The sequence below is a fragment of the Pezoporus flaviventris genome, unplaced genomic scaffold, assembly GCF_033815535.1.
Source record: "Pezoporus flaviventris isolate CSIRO_AGI_PZ_B2104156 unplaced genomic scaffold, CSIRO_AGI_Pfla_v1 ptg000025l, whole genome shotgun sequence".
In the NCBI taxonomy this organism is placed as follows: Eukaryota; Metazoa; Chordata; class Aves; order Psittaciformes; family Psittacidae; genus Pezoporus; species Pezoporus flaviventris.
The window spans coordinates 30396737-30415141 of NW_026892573.1; the positions used below are offsets into that span (position 1 = coordinate 30396737).

General features: G+C 37.5%; 1 protein-coding gene and 1 long non-coding RNA gene across 2 annotated transcripts in view; both read left to right on the top strand.

Moving 5' to 3' along the window:
• The window catches only part of LOC133271673 (uncharacterized), a 515341-nt gene that overhangs the window by 142396 nt on the left and 354540 nt on the right, over window positions 1-18405 (top strand). The gene's annotated exons all lie outside the window — the stretch shown is intronic.
• LOC133271730 (taste receptor type 2 member 40-like) lies at window positions 8989-9888 on the top strand. Its single transcript, XM_061458164.1, has one exon. The coding sequence runs from the start codon at window positions 8989-8991 to the stop codon at window positions 9886-9888; it is 900 nt and encodes a 299-aa protein (XP_061314148.1).

Consider the following 18405-nt stretch of genomic DNA (forward strand, 5'->3'; position numbering starts at 1 on the left):
AGAATGAGGAGTTTTGCTATAAAAAGCACTTATAACAGTTATTCTAAGTGGGAGTGAAGTGAATAACTAATTGTCATTTCTGATATGAAGTTTATTCTCTTGTTTACTACACTGTAAACCAAGAACAAGTGGACTCATTTTACTGTGTTAGTCATGTGAAAGTGATACAACTGAATCTGAACCTGTGTTTCTGCTTTATTACTGTGTATGAAGAGTCATGAGTTGAAACAGCAATGTGAGTCCTTCTGAATAGTCATTCTGGATCCAATAAAATTGTGGTTGGAGCTAATTTTATCCTTATGCTACATGCGACAAAACCGCTCTTACTGCTGGCCACGTATTCACAGCTTTTGGCACAATGGGATTCAATTCTTTTCTGGGATCCAAGTGCTTCACTGACACAAATAATTACAGCTGTGGCATGGGGGCAGTATTTTGTAGTTGAACATAATCAAAGCCATGAAAGAATTATCATAATTCATAAAACGTACAGTGAAAGGCATCATGAGACAGCACAACTCACTAAGATTGATTCAGTTGTACTGGTTGGGACCAAAGGTCCGTCTGCCCAGTGACCCCTTTTTGATGGCAACAGAGAGCCTGGGGAAGATTGTGTCAACTGAGCAAACATAAATTCTACTTTTTCCTGATACTATCCCAGGCATTAAACTTTTATAGGACGATGTGAACCGCAAAGGGGGTTTATGTATTTAAGTAACACCCAACTGATTTCATTCCTATGGGCTCCTCCATTCATCCTTTGAATCTATGCAGAATTTTAACACTCACAGTATCTTCTGACAAGAAGGCTCACATCTTCCCTATGTGTTATGTCAAAAACCATCTTCTTCTGCTTGCTTTCAACTCTCCTTTCATTTGATGCCACCTATTTCCTGCACTGGAAAAGGCAGTAAATCATTATCCTATTGACCTTCCCTACGTAAGAGATTTTTACATGCCTACAGGTCGTATGGTCCAGAATTGTCGAATTTTCCACACTGAAGAGTTTAGTTAGTACTCCATTTTACGGAATCCTGATTACAACTTCCCCAGGAAACATCCATATGCAGAAATTAATTCACAACAGGATAAATTGATTTTGTGTTTCCCAAAGCATAGGAAAAATCTACACAAGATTTTTGTGGTTTTTAATATGTTCCAAGTCACTCCTATGAAGTGACACTCATTTGTTTCAGTGCTTCTCACTTGAGAAGAATGTCATTTGAACTCTTTGAATACAGTAAGCAGACATGTGTCATTGTGCTGAGCACTTTCTCAAGGATTTGACAGCTTTTTATTTCATGCATCATTCACCCCTTGCTATAGTAATCACACAAAGTAACATTAACGAAAACTAATGCAAATTTAAAAAGCTGATAGGATATTGAGAAACAATATCTGGACCCAGGCATGTTGGTAATGGACTGTGCTATCCCAAGCAATGCTCACAACAATGTGACATCTACTTAACTGCAAAATAAATAAGAGATTGAACTGAAGAGGATTTCTTATTATTTTTATAGCTGGGAACCTGGACTAAAAAAGTCAAGTGGACCCAACTCCACTGTTGCACAGAAGCTGTAATTTCAATGTGCGCATCAAACCCCCCCAAAAGATCATCAAACTATTGACTTTTGTTTTTTTCATACAGAGGTAGGAACAAGGAGAGATACCTTGTGTGAATCTTTATGAAGAGATAACATTTTCTCTCTCCTAAAGGCAGTGCCAGAAATATTGCTGACTTCCACAGTGAGCAGGATTTGCTGTGACATGTGTCACTTGCATTACTCAAAAAGTGTAAGTAAGCAATGAAAATCAGGATTAGTTCAAATTTGCATCACAGGTGGTGTAGAGTATTGACAAAGGGATTTGAATTGCAGTCAGCTGTCAAAAAGGCACACTGGTTGTACAAACACAAGTGAATCCAGCATCAGATCAGTGTAAGGCTGCTTGCTAATGGTGCTGAAATGGTGACGGCCTGCAAGTGGTATTGTGGTCTTTGTACTTATATGCACTATATAAAGGCACATTTACATTAAAGGTGTAGAGCTGGCAAAAGTAAGCACTTAAAGTTTTATAATTAACAAATACTCATTTAAGGTTGTCTATGCAACATCTCAATGTTACAGTCTTCAATGTAATCACCACATAATGCTTTTATAACTGCGTGCTTCCATCTGGTAGATTCATTGCAACAGGAAACACAGTACTATTTGCTGAATTCAGCTGTTGCTTACAAACTGTATAGGAGCATCCATAAAAGGATTGAAAAGACCATATTTTAAAATGTAAAATTATATATAAAGCAGTTTAAACAGAACTACTTCACCTAAACATTAAAAAGCACTGCCACTAGGTAAATTTGTATTCCGGGTGCATTTGGAAATCGAGGATAACTTTTTAACATCAACATGTTTTTAAAGATTTAAAAGGCAGTATTATGAAAAAGAAAGGAAGACAAAAATCAAACCGAAATCCTAACCCCAATTATAAATAGGCTTTTTTTTGATACATTATTAAATGTAGTTTATATAAGAGTGGATTCAACTTTTTAAAATCAGTAGCTTTTCTAATTCTTGGTTCCTAAGTCCATTTGGGATTCAAATATATCCAATGACAAAATAAAAGGGACTCATTTCTAGTCCCTGGGGCTTCCTTTACTCGCCAAATGTGGTAGACTAGTGCCATCAGCTACAGGTATTTCCAGGTATCAGTAGAGAGCTGGCAGATATACCTCAGAACTTGATAGAGACCTAACAGCTACTGGAGGTCACCTCAGCCAGTGACCTTCAGTCTCAGAGTAGGAGTTCATTTAGATGCCTATATATGTAAAAGCATCCTGTGTTGCTTCCAGCTGCTGCTGTAAAATGAGATGGCTCTTTGTGGAGCCTTGTAGCATATCTGCCTTCACATCATGAATAAGGACAAGTTTGAAGAATGGTATTTCCAAACTGGGATCTTGAAATGGATAACTGTTGGTGATGGCAAAGGTATTTGAAATCTAACACAAGACAATAAAATATGCTCCAAAGTCTGGCACCTGCATTAGAAATATGTATGTGTTCTCTGAGTAAAGCTAAACATGAATTGCCAAGTGTTGAGTCTCGTGCAATGACCACTGTGCATGAAGTTTCACTGTAGTCTTTGACAACTTTGTGAACAGAAAAATCCAGCTGGGTGAAAAGGAATACACTAACCATAAAATGTAATGGACCTGGAAAATAAGAGAGCTGTTTCTGCAGTTATGTCTTGGAGAAAAAGAAGTGAGAAGCAGTTTTCTAACCCTTTGGGCTTTTTAAGAAACACATGAAAAGCAATTCCAATTTTAGCAACAGAGTAGCCAGACAGACTTCAGGATAAAGCATCCCTGGAGGAGGAGAAAATAGAAAGGAAAATCTCCTAAATCTGTTGAGAGGCTGGACCAATCAGGAAAAGTGTATTGTCCAACACAAGCTTGGTAATTATAGTATAATTTTGCAAATTTTTTGTCTTATTTTAATGAAATCTTTTAACTTTTTCTTTAATACAGTAACCAAATGCATTGTCTTTATTTAATCTTGTTTTATAGAAAGTGTGATTCTTGAGTAATTTAGCTCAGTAAACAACTCCATTCCACTGTATGCAGTGACTGTGAAAAGCAGGACATGTCATTATTGGGGAAAGTCTTGCCAAACTACATTAGTATTAGATTCCTTGAAAGTAGATACTGGTCAGTGGTTATTCTAAAGTCTGAAAACACTAGGATATGGAGACAAGGACTTCCAAAGTATTTGTAGCCTAGAAAGAGGAATATTTAACACACCTTATCTTCCTTATGATTTGCTTTATCTATCAATTTCCTGCCATCATTAGGTTTTCCACCACTTTTTTCCCCTGGTTTCACAAGAAAAAACGTTGAAGTTGCAGTCCACCTGGTGCTTCATCATTGTTTTTTCTCAAAGCATAAAATATCACTGTGACCCCCAGGCAGTGCAGGTTTACCACGGTCTATTACTCTGACTCATGTAATTAGAGATTTTTCTTCTAAGTGTTATGTATGATCACTAAAATTTTTGTAGGTCTTCAGCTGAGTGCAAAGAAACCCCCATGAAAATGGCAAATTAAGAAGTTTAAATTATTCAGCCATGTTTAAAAGTCTTTACTTATTTTAATAAGGGCAGAAAAAAAAAATATAATATTGAAACAAACTTGAGGATCAATATGCTTCCATGAAAAGGTTTTCCCTCGAAACCAATGATTATTGCAATTTATAACTCAAACTTTCTGACATGATGTTGTGAAATATAGAATGAAACTAAATCAGCCCAGAGTACCTTTTTCAGTCAGAGTAACGAGGATCAGAGAAGGATGCAACCGTGCAGCAGACAGTGATAATTCATAATATTGATATGGAGATGAAAACAAAAAGCTTTACTGTTGGCCCAGCTAATACAATATTCATCCCTAAAGTAGAGAAAACTTTGAGTAGCCCTTTATCTGAGACTGAGGAAGGCCTAAGTAGAGGTGGGAAGATGGTTCTTTTATTAATTGAATTTACATATGGAGAGGTGAGAGATCTTGTCTCAAACTGATATGGGGCAAGGTCTTGGTAAGGCCCTGTGGAAAAGAGGAATTGGGAGGGAATTATATTAATCTCAAGTGTATTCAAGGTGTTCCTCTTAGGCAATGGAAGACATAAATTAGAGGAGAATGGAAGGAGGAAATGAGAGGAAGTAGTACAGGTAGCATCCAGCTATTACTTGGAAAGTGAACACATTTCTTTTCATACTTTGAATGGTGTAAGCCATAAACTCATCTTTGCAAGTACTGTCTTGAGTTAACAAAGTGTATATTAAACTGTTTCTGTTCATGGCAAGGAGCAACTGATAATCACTAGCTTGTTGCCTGCTCTTTCCTTTTGAGGTGTATGTACATTCTAACTTAAAATTGAAGTTGCATTTTCCTTTTCATTGTTATATTGTTTGGTCTCTTTTGACCTCTTGCAAGTATTTCAGAGGAATCTTTCCATTAACTGTGTCTGATGGGTCTTCCATTTTGACAATGTTTTTCTGCTAAAGATAAATATAAAATGTGTTGCACTGAAATTAACAGTGCATTACCTCCGTTACAATAATGACAGCAGTGTGACAACTTGCAAATTAATGATAAAATAGATTATCACCTTTTCACACACATTTCTGAGATATTTTGCAACATTATTTCTTTGTACAGTATGAAGTCAGGAATGTGTTAAATGGCAGCATAATTTATTGTTGTTTACCAGATACTGGGTATTTTATTAAGGTTCACAAATATCTTATCAAATATGTGAGGAACACTTGATAAACCATCTTGTAAAGTGTCACAGATGTAAACAGCTGCTCATAGAGACAAGAATGCTGCTTCTGCGCATATTTCTTAAGCACATGTCGATGGTTCTCCTATATAATCTTATTTTCAAGTTTTCTTTTGTAGGCCTGTTTTTGCCTCTTATACAAGAGGTATGCTCCCTGGGTTTGTCCTATTCAACTCTTTTACTCTACGGATCTTGTAGCATGTCACTGACTTATGCTGGTGCTCAGAGATTTCTATCAGAGCTGGACTTTATGATACAATGCTTTATAAATGCTGTGTACAATTTCATACAGATTGTAAAAAGCTTATTTGCTAAGAAGTTCATGGTGTAGTGGTGAACAAATGTCATGTAGCTCTTGTAAATCTGTATTCTAATTGCCTGCAAAGCAGTGTCCTTCGTCCAATTCAAAGCAAACCATTGTTCGTTGCTTTTTCCTACCACACAGTATGAGCAAACAAGAGTAAGTTATTCTCATCTCTCTGTCTCATTTTATTAGGAATATGAATGTTTACTGCCAAGGTAATATTCATTCTTGAGTTCCTGGATGTTTTCGCAAGTCCTCTAATTTAGTTGTAGGAGAATAACACACTAGCAGTCAGCACACGGGTAGCAGTTGTCAAACATAAACACGTAACATCAGTAGAATGTGGGTAACAAGTTGAAACTCTTCCAAGACTTTTTTCTCCAGGTATAATCCCAAAATGAAATTCCAGGATTACAGCTGGGTATTTTCTTTTTTTGCTTTTAGATAGGAGACAGGAGGGAGACTGCAGGATCCCAGCATTGCAATTGGGTTGATAATAGGGTACTCCTGGTTTACGACTTATGAGATCTACAATTCAGACACACTATCAATACCTATGCTGGTCATCCAAACCCTGTTACACGGGAGAATATGGCCAGCTCTGCTGTTGCAAAAATAGAATATTAGGTTAAATTTAAATTGCTAGGATTTTGAGTGCTCCCCCACACTCAAGTTCAGATAAACACCCTAATCTCGTGTTCATTTCACTCTGAGACATGAACTAGCTCTTTCAAGTCCATGTCTCCATGAGGTTGGAATGCTGGCTCTCAGATTTGCAGGGAGTTAAGCTGTACAGGCTTTCTAGATTCCACCTGTAACATGCTGGGTTTGGTTTTGGTTTGTTTTCTGAATGTGCTAGAGCTATCACATTACAAAGCTTTACCTTTTGAAATCTGATCCAAAATTTGGATTGGTGTTGATGAGGGCACCAAAATACACATTTCATCATGTAGAGAGATGAGTGAAGATAATGAAGGGTGGTGGCAGTCTGAGTACCTGTCATGTCAAGCCAACATCAAAGCTTTCTTCAAGAAATAGTAGCAATTACTTTATGAGAAGGAAAAGCCAGTCCTATTGAACATGTTTGAACTTTTTCTAACCCAAATCCAGCTACAGACAACTGATTTTCACTAAAACCTGTGAAACAGTGACTATAGTTGGATGATTCCAACCCTAACTATTCTTTGATTCTATGATTTTATGATTCAACAATGACATTTCCAAGATATGCATCTCTCTGAACAATGCCAGAAATAAATCTTCCCATATCACATTTATATGCTTCTTGCTTACAGTAAAATGCCAAAAGATTAACCAGATACCAGTTAATCGCTGTTCCATGGATTTCTGTATAAGCTGAACAAGCAGTGTTTTACAACAGTCAGAAACTGTTTGCTCTGCTGTAATAATGTCTCTAACTACTTCAGCAATTAAAATTGTTGTGGGGACTGTGAAGTGCATTTATTACCATTGCTAATTAGAATACATGAATCAAAAGAAGAAAGATGCTATCCCATGAACCGAATCTGACTTCTTTGCATACAGCAAGATTTATCTTGCAAGGCAAAATGTTGTATAAATTCAGACACTTCTCTCCAGTATTTACTATTTGCATCATGCTAACATTGTCCTGTAATTATTCTTAAGAATTACTGGTCTCTGCTTTACTTCGTGGTTCAGGTACTTTTTTAAATTCGCCCAAATCCTCTCCCAGAGGATAAATAAATTCAAGGAACTCTGACATATTCTAGGGTCTCTTGTGTCTCCTTTGCTTATTAAACCCATTCTGATCATGACCATTAACTCTGTAGCTCAAAAGGAAGTCGACTGAAGAGCACTAATGTGGCAACCTTATCTTAAAATGGGTAAGCAGGACAACAAGAGAATTCAAGGAGCTGAATAGCAGGAGATGAGATTATGATAATGTCTATTTGACAACCTGATCACTATCTGGAGCCAGCATCAGGTTGCTGTTGCCAATAAATTGGCTTTTCCTATCTTGGTGCTTGGAGGCATGTGTCACCAGCATCCATGATGGGACTTATTATCCTCTGGAGAACCCATGAACATAATAGCACATTAGACATAGGTCACTGACAGAATTAAGGGACAGGCTGTTTCTTTTACCTGAGTCACGAAGACTTAAATGCTTCCAGGGTGCATGGGTTGTGTGATGGCTTCCTTCTGAAGGAGCTGGTGGAGTCCTCAAGGAAGGAATGTTCCTTTGTGTCTCAAGTAGTCATTCCCATTTTTTGGCCTTGCTTAGAGGAAAATGAAATGGATAGGTAAATATTCAATTTGAGTTTCTCTTAAATTCTTTGTTGGAACAAATGAGACTTAATTCTAGTCATGCATTTTTCTAGATTGTATCCTCCATTGTAGTTTCTTCTGCTTTATAATTGCCACTCTGTTTTTTATAAGTGCATAAAAATAAAGTAATATTGTTACATTCCCTTGAATAACTTAATGACTACATTTGGAGGTAACTAACTGTAATTATGCAATGCATACCCTGTGTACAGGAAGCTTCATACATATAGCTTCAAACTACACAGTAGTCATTGAGTTATACTTCCTTTATAATTTTTTTCCTTAGAAGTGGTGTTTTTTTCTACTCTTGTGAATACCTTTGGTGAAACACGATAGAAAAAGTAAACTTGTCAATGTAATCTTAGTTTAATTTGTTTGTTTTTCCACAACATTTTTTGATCTCATTTATGTGATTAACACAAGATCTAACATATAAATGATCAACTATATGGAGCAATAATGCTTGGATAAATACATCTTTGTCATCTGGAGTGCTCCTCTAGAATAGGGCTGGAGGCTGTATAATTTTCTCCATGTTACAATGGTTGCAACTAATTGATCTAGTTATAATTGATAGACGTTCATCGCAGTATTAAAGATACTAGTTAACACTTAAGAGCTCTTGTCTCCTGACATATGCTTTTGCCTGTGTTGAGTTGCATGGTGCATCCCCATCCACATTGTCAGGCACAGTTGTAACCAGAGAGTCAGAGAGTTTTCTGTCATTCTAGGTAGGAATATAAATAATTGGGCAAAAGATGGGGAGATAAATTCAGCTGGCTATCCCACATCCCTAAGGAAAAGCAATAGGCAAATCTTGTGCATATAAGAAAAGAATTAATTATTGAATCATTCTCTGGTTTGCACATTCAGGAAGAACAGTCATTTTCCACTATGATTTCCAGGTGTCTTTTTGCTCCTAGATATAAGGTTAGCAGGCTGGAGCTGGAGCTGGAGCTAGTCAGATGCCATCAGGTCTGCTCAACTGCTTTCACAGCTCCACAGGATAACCAGTCAGAGGAGACCAAACCAGCAAGATATGTTGTCACCAGTTCTTACGATTTCAATAACTATTGTAGCTATTGAAGTTGCTGTTGAATTTTTTGGAAATGGGTTTATTGCAGCTGTTAATATCATTTACTGGATCAAAAGCAAAAATCTTTATTCCACTGATATGATCTTGACCTTTCTGAGCACATCAAGATTTATCTTGCAGGTGACCATACTGATGCACATTCATAGCCTCTACTTTGTGGATGTGTTTAGGTTGGCTTCTGTACACAAAGCTTTTGGTGCTGTATGGACGTTTGTAAACCATGCCAGTTTGTGGTTCAGTACCTGGCTGTGTGCACTGTACTGTGTAAAAATAATCAATGTCACCCAATGGCTGCTCTTAGAAATCAAGCTCAGAATAGCTGGGATGGTCCCATGGCTTCTTCTAAGATCATCAGAGACTTCTTCTGTGACTTCTCTTCCTTTACTATGGTTTGCACCCAGCACTTACCTCTGCAGCTCAACTGGGAGCTGTAGAGAAAGTAGGACAGCACATATCACTGACTGGGATCATTCACATCTCTACCTGCTGCTTCTTTACTGTGCAGGTTGCTTTTTCCCTCTGGTACTCTCTGGTTACCCCATCCCTATTAATTACTTCTCTATGGAGACACACAAGATGAAATCTTATGTAGATAATTTCAGGGATCCTTTGATAGATGTTCACATAACTGCCATTAAATCTATTGTTTCTTTCTTGATCCTACATCTTTGCACTTTCATAGCTCAAATTCTGCTGATACTGTCCACTTCTCAAAGTAAAGATGTTGTGAAAGTTGTAGCTGGGGCATACCCTTCCATCCACTTTATTATCCTGACTATAGTGAATTCAAAACTGAAATTGGTGGTTAGTATCTTCTGCCATCAGTTAAAGTGCCATTTGTAAAATATGACTTTAAGCCCCATATTACAGCTTGAGAGAAACACTCTCCAGTAACAGATCTGGAATCAAGACTTTAAAGCATGTATTTTTTCACTGTCTTTTTTCTTAATCAAGAACTTTAAGCTTCTATAGATTCCTGTGATTTGACTACCTTAACATTTCAGAGCATCTGAAATAGCATACATTTTTGCCTTTTCTTCTACACCACTCTTGCTCTCTCAGTCTTATTTAGTATAGAGTGATAATAACAATGCACTGAAAGGAAACAATGCGCTAAAATGATAAACCAAGTACAGGATGCTTTGTGATTTCAAATTCTCAGTTTAAGACAGTTTTATGATAGCTTTGATTTTAGGAAAATGGGGCTAAAACAGAGACAAAATTTTCAGAACTCACAAATATCAGTTCTCTGCCAAAGGATCTTTCATCTGAGAAGCTTAAAATTGGCTTAAACACATGTACAAACCATGGCTGCTGTGACATACAAACAGAATATGCCTCAAAACATGAAAAACTAACTAAAAGATAACCTAAGGGAAAATTCAGATTTGGAAACATGCAACCAATTAATGTAATCAAATTACATTCTGAATCAGGTTTCTTTGTGTTAGGATTCCAGCTTATTTGTTTGTTTTTCCTGAAAGTAGATTACTAAGGGTGGTTATTACAATGTAAATAGATGTATGCACCTCGATCTATCTGTCCACTGTAGAAAATCTCATCAAGTTGACCACTGTGATGAAAAATTTGCCTTTGTACATGATTTGCTGCAGCTTTGAGTTGGGAGCTGTTTCTAAGCCTGTTCTCTTTTAATATTTTATGTTACTGTGAAACTTTGCATGTAGTTGATGAAATATGTTCAACACATCCTGTCATGTTTTACCAAATAATTTGTTAGATGATTCTACTCTGAAGTTCTCAGATCAGCTGAGATTTTTTATGCTGTATATCCCCTCTATAGGAATTTAGATAACATTAGAGTATAAATCACTCTAGTGAAAGTTTCAGTCCCATCTATAAAATTAATGAGCAGTGTGATTCACTTAGTCTTGGACTGTATCACCTTCAGTGTTGGAATCATTTGAGTAATACCCTTATAAAATGCTTTGAAGTTATTATTTTGACAATATTAAATAAAGAATGAATATAATGCTTTTAACTGGTATCTTAAAGTACTTTCTGCAATGAAATACATATTAATAGGAGACATAAATGAATGCACTGTGTGATATGAAGTGATATGACCATTGGCATGTGTGAGCAGTGGGATAAAACTGCATAGCAGGAGAAGAGGATGACTAAACCCATAAACACATCTTTTGGAGGTGCAGTACAACATACAGTAAAACTAAAACTACTGTAACATCCAGTGCTGCATGAAGAGAGACCCAGAAGTCCCTTGAGAGCCCTGCCTTGTGTAGTTCTCCAGGGAAGCAGATGGGAACCGCTGTGCTCATGCCACGGCACCACCCTGCTCTGCTTCTGCATGCCCTGCCAACATGGACCAAGATTAGAAGAGTCACACAGCAGTTCTTTTGGTCCTTTCTCCAGCTGGCAACATCGTGAAAAGAAATCCTCCTGAAAGAAATGAGGGATCCCTTGTTGATGGTTTTATTGGGGGATTTTTGGGGGAAGGGTGGTGTTGGTAGTGGTGTTTGGGTTATATTTTAACCTCATCAGGAAGCTCTGATAAAATTCATTTCCCCAATGAGCTTATTTTTTCTTTAGTTATTTCTAAACCAATTTCTAGTGGGAGTCTGAGGGAAAGGGATCAAAGACAAGTGTGAAAATAATGACCCCTGCTCAGCTTTTTCACTGCCTCCTTACCTTCAGGAAGGGGAGATCTGAAGCAGGAGCAATGATTAATAAAATATCCTTCAGTGCTTCCAGGGAAGAGGAGGGCAAAGCTCAAGCACTTGATGTCTTTATATTGTATTGATGAAAGTCTTGTTACACACAGCACAGAGTGAGATAGACGGGTACATGAATTAGAATTTTAAAAATAACTGAATTGGTAAATAAATTGTTAGTTTTGTCCTTTCCCTTTCCATCCTTCTCCTAAGCTTCAATTTATTTTCATGTCTTCTTCAACAGTAGATAGAGCTTCCCATTTATTTTCTGATCTTGCCCTGCTCTTTGGATTTCAACCTTCCCCTTCCTAAAATCATTATCTGTATTCTCTGCAAATCTAGCCTTCTTTTTCTGGTACATTTTAAAAAGGCATTCTGATTATTATTTTACAACCAAATATTATGCACCAAGTTTATACTCCATCCCTGGCAGTGTTCAAGGCCAGGCTGGACAGAGCCTTGGGTGACATGGTTTAGCATGAGGTGTCCCTGCCCATAGCAGGGGGTTGGAACTAGATGATCATAAGGTCCTTTCCAACCCTAACTATTCTATGATTCTATGATTCTAAGTTACAACGAGCTGGATTCTATATCTCATTTATCCCAGAAAGCAAATAATTAAATCTGATGAATGTTTTGGTGTTTATTATTTTGGCACAAAAGAAAATACAAAAAGAAGTTGTTGACATGTCATTGTCTAAGAAGTGTTTATATAGTGATTGAAATTAAGAGTCAGTTCACTAGTACGTTTCCCATGGAACTTTGTGACTTACATGAAATGTAGGCAGCATGAATGAGAAAATACTGCCTCTAGTTCATGTAAGTCCAGTAGCTATATGGCAGCACCATGATCATCATAAGGATGATAAAAAATGTGATTACTGCAGTTGTTCATAATGTCATACATGAAAACCAAACCTCCTCCTCCAACTTTCTATCTTTTTACTGTCATGGTGCTTGCTTTTCTAAGCCAAAATTCATCACGGTTCTTTGTCCAGGAAAAGCAGTATTTTGCTGTGCAGGAATTAAGCGACTTCTGATTAAAATCGCAGTAGCATCTTCATGAAGCTGGCTAAGTTTTCTTTACCTGTCTTCAAGCATGTCAATCAGAAATGAGAGCTACCACAGGTATTCTGGGTTTCAGCTGCTGCTATCATTGCTGTGTCTTTCCTTTGGCCTGGATTAATCGCAGTCTGTACCTGAAGAAACCAGCAGCTGGGTGGTGGATAATGAACTCCAATATCCCTAATATTAATCTCTCTTCTGTTAGTTTGGTGTTCTCCATGGTGCTAATTACCCCTCAGCAGAGATAGAGGAGGCAGCACTGCCAGCTCCAGGGATCCCAGAACAGATGTTCTTATGAACACCACTAAAGCTCTCATTTTCTCTGTTGCCAGTTTTCTATCAGTGATCATGAAGCCTTTGACCTTCTTTGCACATGACAACACCATGGTGCTAATTTATTCTGATTAATTTTGGTTCATTTCAAGATTAAAATAAGTGTCAATGAAGATGAAGATGGCTTCCCACCTTCCTGCAAGGTCTGGAGAAAAGTTCTACCTCCTGAAAGAGTTTATAATAGGATTACGAACTGGGATTACTTTTATCTCTGTTTATTTGTTGTCTTCCCTATTGTAATGCTCAGCCTTCATAAATATCACAAGGACAGTTTCTTCAACGTTAGAAAATACTTCTTGAAGCTAATCCCTCTTCCCCTCAATATTTCTTATCCTTTTATTTCTCATTGGAGGGCATCTCTATGGGAGGTCATTGGAACTTAGGTGCTCAAATAATACTGTTCATGGATTTGTTAGATAAACTCTTCATACAAATGTGAGTCTTAAGGGTTACTAAAAAATAGCAAATATGCAAGAAAAAAAAAGGAAAAAAGGAGAATAAAAGAAGAAACAAAAGCAAAAAGAAAAAAAAGGGTTTGGTTTCTAAATGAATGTGTAACTGGTTTTGACTACCATGAATATTGAAAAAATAAATTAATTGCATCCAAGTATAACTTTCTAGCTAAAGTAATTATTTTTAAACTGCCACTTGTCTTTGCCATTCCCTATGCATTTTTAATGACTCAAAAGAGCTTTACATTGGCCAAAGTAATGATAATGGGTATTAATTACTGGGCAAGATACAATGAAGAAGCATGGACACTCTCATAACCAGAATTCTTGACACTCACAAGCATTTCAGAGATCAGAGGGTTTTGTACTATCCCTGAAACTTTGTTCATCTCCACCCTGAGAGGCCATATCTCTTCTCTAGCATTCAGCCTATCTGTGTGTAAGGACAGAGACAACAGTTTATCATTAGAAAACAAAGCAGTAGTATAGATGGTGGTTATAATGCAATTTATGTGGGCTTTTGAGAATGGAGAGAAGAGGTCGTACAGATCTGTGTCATTGAATTTGGCTGGTCTCTTTTCACAGTGCAGGTAAACAACCCTGGGCAATGGTACACCCTTCCAAAAGCAGATATTGCTGAATTAGAATCCATGCACCGAATGCTCCATTGCAGATTAGGTTTTTGGTTATCGCAGGAAAAGCAGCGGCAAGCTGCTAAACAGGAATAATAACTTGATATCATCATCCCCCAGTTGCCTCTTAGGTAGGAGGGGTGAAATTAAACCCTTTCTGGCCTTTAGGCACTCAGATGTGATATTGTGATGAGATTAACATGGATGAGCAAATTCATAAATTAAAAAATTGATTGGTAGGTGATTAAACTAGATTTTTTTATTGCCTTTCACTCTCTTCCACCCTCCCCCAGTGTCATTTGGGCATTTCAATTTTTTCCTAGCTTTATATCTTTTATTTTTTCTCTTCACTTTTGGAGTCTTTTTTTCCTTTCTAGAAACCAAGAAACTTTAATTCCTCATTTATCACCCCTTTTTCCTAGCATTTCCTCTAAAATCTTGGCTGGTTTTGACTGTGTTGTTGCTGTCATTGCAAATGCATGATAATAAAAGCAAGCTGGGTACATTCCCATATTTATTTTACTCTAATGAGCACACATTACAAGATAGTTTATCGGTTTTGGCAGATCTATACTTTTTCTTCTGTGACAACATTACAAACAAGACCCCTCCCTTTTCTTGTGAAGGTGGTGAAAAAAAAATCCCACATGATGAAACCTTGAGATATTTTATCAGATATGATGCTCCAAGGGCTGGAGCACCTCTCTTGTGGAGACAGGCTGAGAGAGTTGGGATTGTTCAGCCTGGAGAAGAGAGGGCTCCTTAAGGGGAAACCTTAGAGCAGCTCCAGTGCCTAAAGGGGCTACAAGAAATCTGGAGAGAAGCTTTGGACAAGGGCCTGTAGGGACAGGCCAAGGGGAATGGCTTTAACCTGCCAGAGGGGAGATTGAGCTGAGCTCTTAGGCAGAAGCTCTTCCCTGTGAAGGTGCTGAGGCGCTGGCACAGGGTGCCCAGAGAAGCTGTGGCTGCCCCATCCCTGGCAGTGTTCAAGGCCAGGTTGGACACAGGGGCTTGGAGCAAGCTGCTCTAGTGGAAGGTGTCCCTGCCCATGGCAGGGGTTGGAACTGGATGAGATTTAAGGTCCCTTTCAACCCAAACCATTCTAGGATTCTATGATTCTATATCTAGAGTTTCCTTTTCAAATCCCAATTCAGTCAGTTCTGCTTTGCTGTCTTTTCCCCATCATTTCCTTTCTTTTACCCCAATGCTGATCTATTTTTCTTATACAGTTTGCCATTTATTTTCTTTCTCCTTTTCCCCTGTCTCCTTTAAGTTTATTCTTAAATCCTTTTTTCTTTCTCTTTTCTCCCTTCAATTTTAATCCCCATCAAATATTTTTGTTCATTCCTATGTTTACACTGTTTGTTTCCCTTCTAGAGTAGACACAACCATCCAAATATTGTCATTGCTTAGGCTTAAGATAAGAAATAAATTGAAGAGAGAAAACGTAGCTGCATATAGACAAACAGCAATGTGGAAGATTATTCAAACACTGTATGTATAAGATGTGTGATTAGGATTAAAATTATTTGGCATAGTTGCATCCTGAGAAACATCTGGAAAAAGTAAGTATTTATAATCATGCTCATTCTCTTAAAGAAGATAATAGAATTCTATCTACTATAATGAGCTCTCACTATCAGAACAGAAGGAAATAAACTTTTTATTTTTGACTGAGGACCAGCTGAATCCCCCCAAGAAAGACATATAACAGGAATTGTGAATAGGTTTTTGTTGACCTCATTTGGTAAATTGTGAGAAATACATGATGAATTTTTATATACAGGTGTTCAACCAACAGAAGTACAGTCACCTAATGTGTCTTGTAGGTATAATCCGAGTGTTTATGGACAAAGAAATTGTGTTTGTCTTGTTTGAGATACGCTGGGTCACCTCTAAGAATTTGAAATACTGTTATTGGACGCATTAGAGCAACATACTTGACCCTGCTCAATAATTAGATATCAATCTCTCAGCTAAATTCTGTAAGAAAAAGAAAAGACATCATCTAAAACCTTTATTTCTTTGTCATTCTTAGGTCATGTTTGGACCTCAGCTGTAGCCAGTCTCCTTTTTCATTCTTTCTTTGCAAGCTTGTGCATTTTCATGTACCATGGTTCTGCTCAAGCAAGAGGGATGGAGAGAAATCTTCCTGAAAGTATTCCCAGCTATAGAGAGATATAATATCTCTTAGCTCAAGTTCTCTGAAGCTGTAAAGAGGTAAGAACTTAGGTCCACTGCCTCCTGGCACTTACTGCAGTCAGTCTGCAATAATTCCAAAAGGCAGCTCCAAAACATTCTCTTTTGGAAATTAAATGAAAACTCAGATATTGCTTTGGTTTTGCAATTGCTTGAGCACTTGTATAAAAGTTCATAATGTATGTAGGCAGTAGACCAAGGGACTGGGAAGGGAAAGTTTCAATAGGTGTTGGTGGTGGGTTGACCCACAATTCTCCTTCTTCACCATCCCTTGGCCTGCTGCATCTAATTGGCATGGAGGTGCCTTGATTTTCTTTCCAGACTCAGGGGGAAAAGGATAAAGTCTCAGGCTGGCCTTGTGGAAGCTTCCAGAAACACCTCTTTTTTCTTGCTGACTGTAGAAAAAGGCCTGCATGAGTTACCAGGTTAAGGGACAAGATGGTTACCAGTTTTTGGTTCTGTTTGGTTTTGGATTTTTGTTCTGTTTGAACATCTTCACCTGTGTGAACATCTCTAGCTACAAACTGTTGTTCTGAGAAAAACTGAGAACTCTTGGATTATTCTCAAAAGGGGAGTATTGCTGGTCTCCTCTGTCAATTCTACTCATACTTTGGCTTATTTTAGCTTTTACTTTTTCAGTAATGAACCATTTCACAGACTTCAGGGTGGCAGATGATAAGGTTCCTCAGCTCTTGATATTGTTCTACTGAACACCATTAGGATTTTCTTCCCTTTCATCATTCCATTTTGATGTAATCTACCCAACTATCTCTGTCCTCAAACTTATCAGAAGGAGGAGAGAGAAAGACTTCAACCCCAGCATTTCCAGGACAAATGTGCATGAAAACATCATCTAATTTCTGCCTTTTTCCCTTTCCTTGCAAGTTCTTAGTTTTCTATTTGATATCACACTGCTGTTATTCAACTGTGACAGCTAAATCACCAAGATTACCTGCATTGTCTTTAGGGATCACTGCTTCTAGTTCGAATAGTCTGTACTCAGCTTATTACAAATCTAAAATGAACCACTGATTCAGTGTTGCTGTCTTTCTTTAAGTCACCATCATGCAGGAAATTCTTGTCCAGTGCCTTCCTCATTTTGAGGGGTGAATTCTAAGTAGAATGTGATACAAATTAGTGCAAATAAAAATAGTAGGAAAGCCTCTGGTGCTGCCCTTGTTCTTGTACACCCATATTTTGAGGAAAAAGTTAGTGACACAAAGTGACACAAAATTAGTGAATATGCAGGATGTTCTCCTCACTTATTTCTGGGGCATTAATTACATATAATTCTATATTTAATTTAATGATGCAATCCACTGCTTTCTTTAAGCTCTTGGCTGGAAGCTCTTGAGTTTTCAAGATTTAAATGGTTAAATCTAGTATCAAAATAGCAAGGCAAATACCACACTCAAGGCATTTTTTTCCCATCAGAGCTTTGGGTTTAGTATAGTTACTTATAAACCAACTTTCACGATTCCTTTAGAAAATCATCTTTTGCATTGAACTGATGTTGTTGTGATCATACACCTTGCTGTCATGGGGCTTGAAAAATAATTGCATGCTGTGAACAGCCCACTGAGCAGCCCCATGAACTACTTCCAGTATTTGAGCTTCTTGCACTGTATATTCACATTCAGTTTCAAACATTGTACATTCATAGAGCTGGTTGAGCAGTCTTCATCCAAATACATTATTCAACAAACATTGCTATGGAATAACTTCTTTCCAGACTGAATTTAAAAAGAATTAAAGTAGCTCTGATCCTCACAAGGTTTAGTAGGTTCTGTGAAAAAGCACTGTAAATAGGGCAAGAGGAACTCTTACCTTAGGTTCATCTCAGTTTAGAACTTTTATCTGTGTGGCTTATGATAATTCATTAACAATCTCTGTGCTTCATTGCCCTGCAGTAAGAAAAAGCTTTTCATCCACCACTTTAAAGTTGTTTGAAAGCAGTGCATAGAATTTGATGTATAGATGCAAAATATT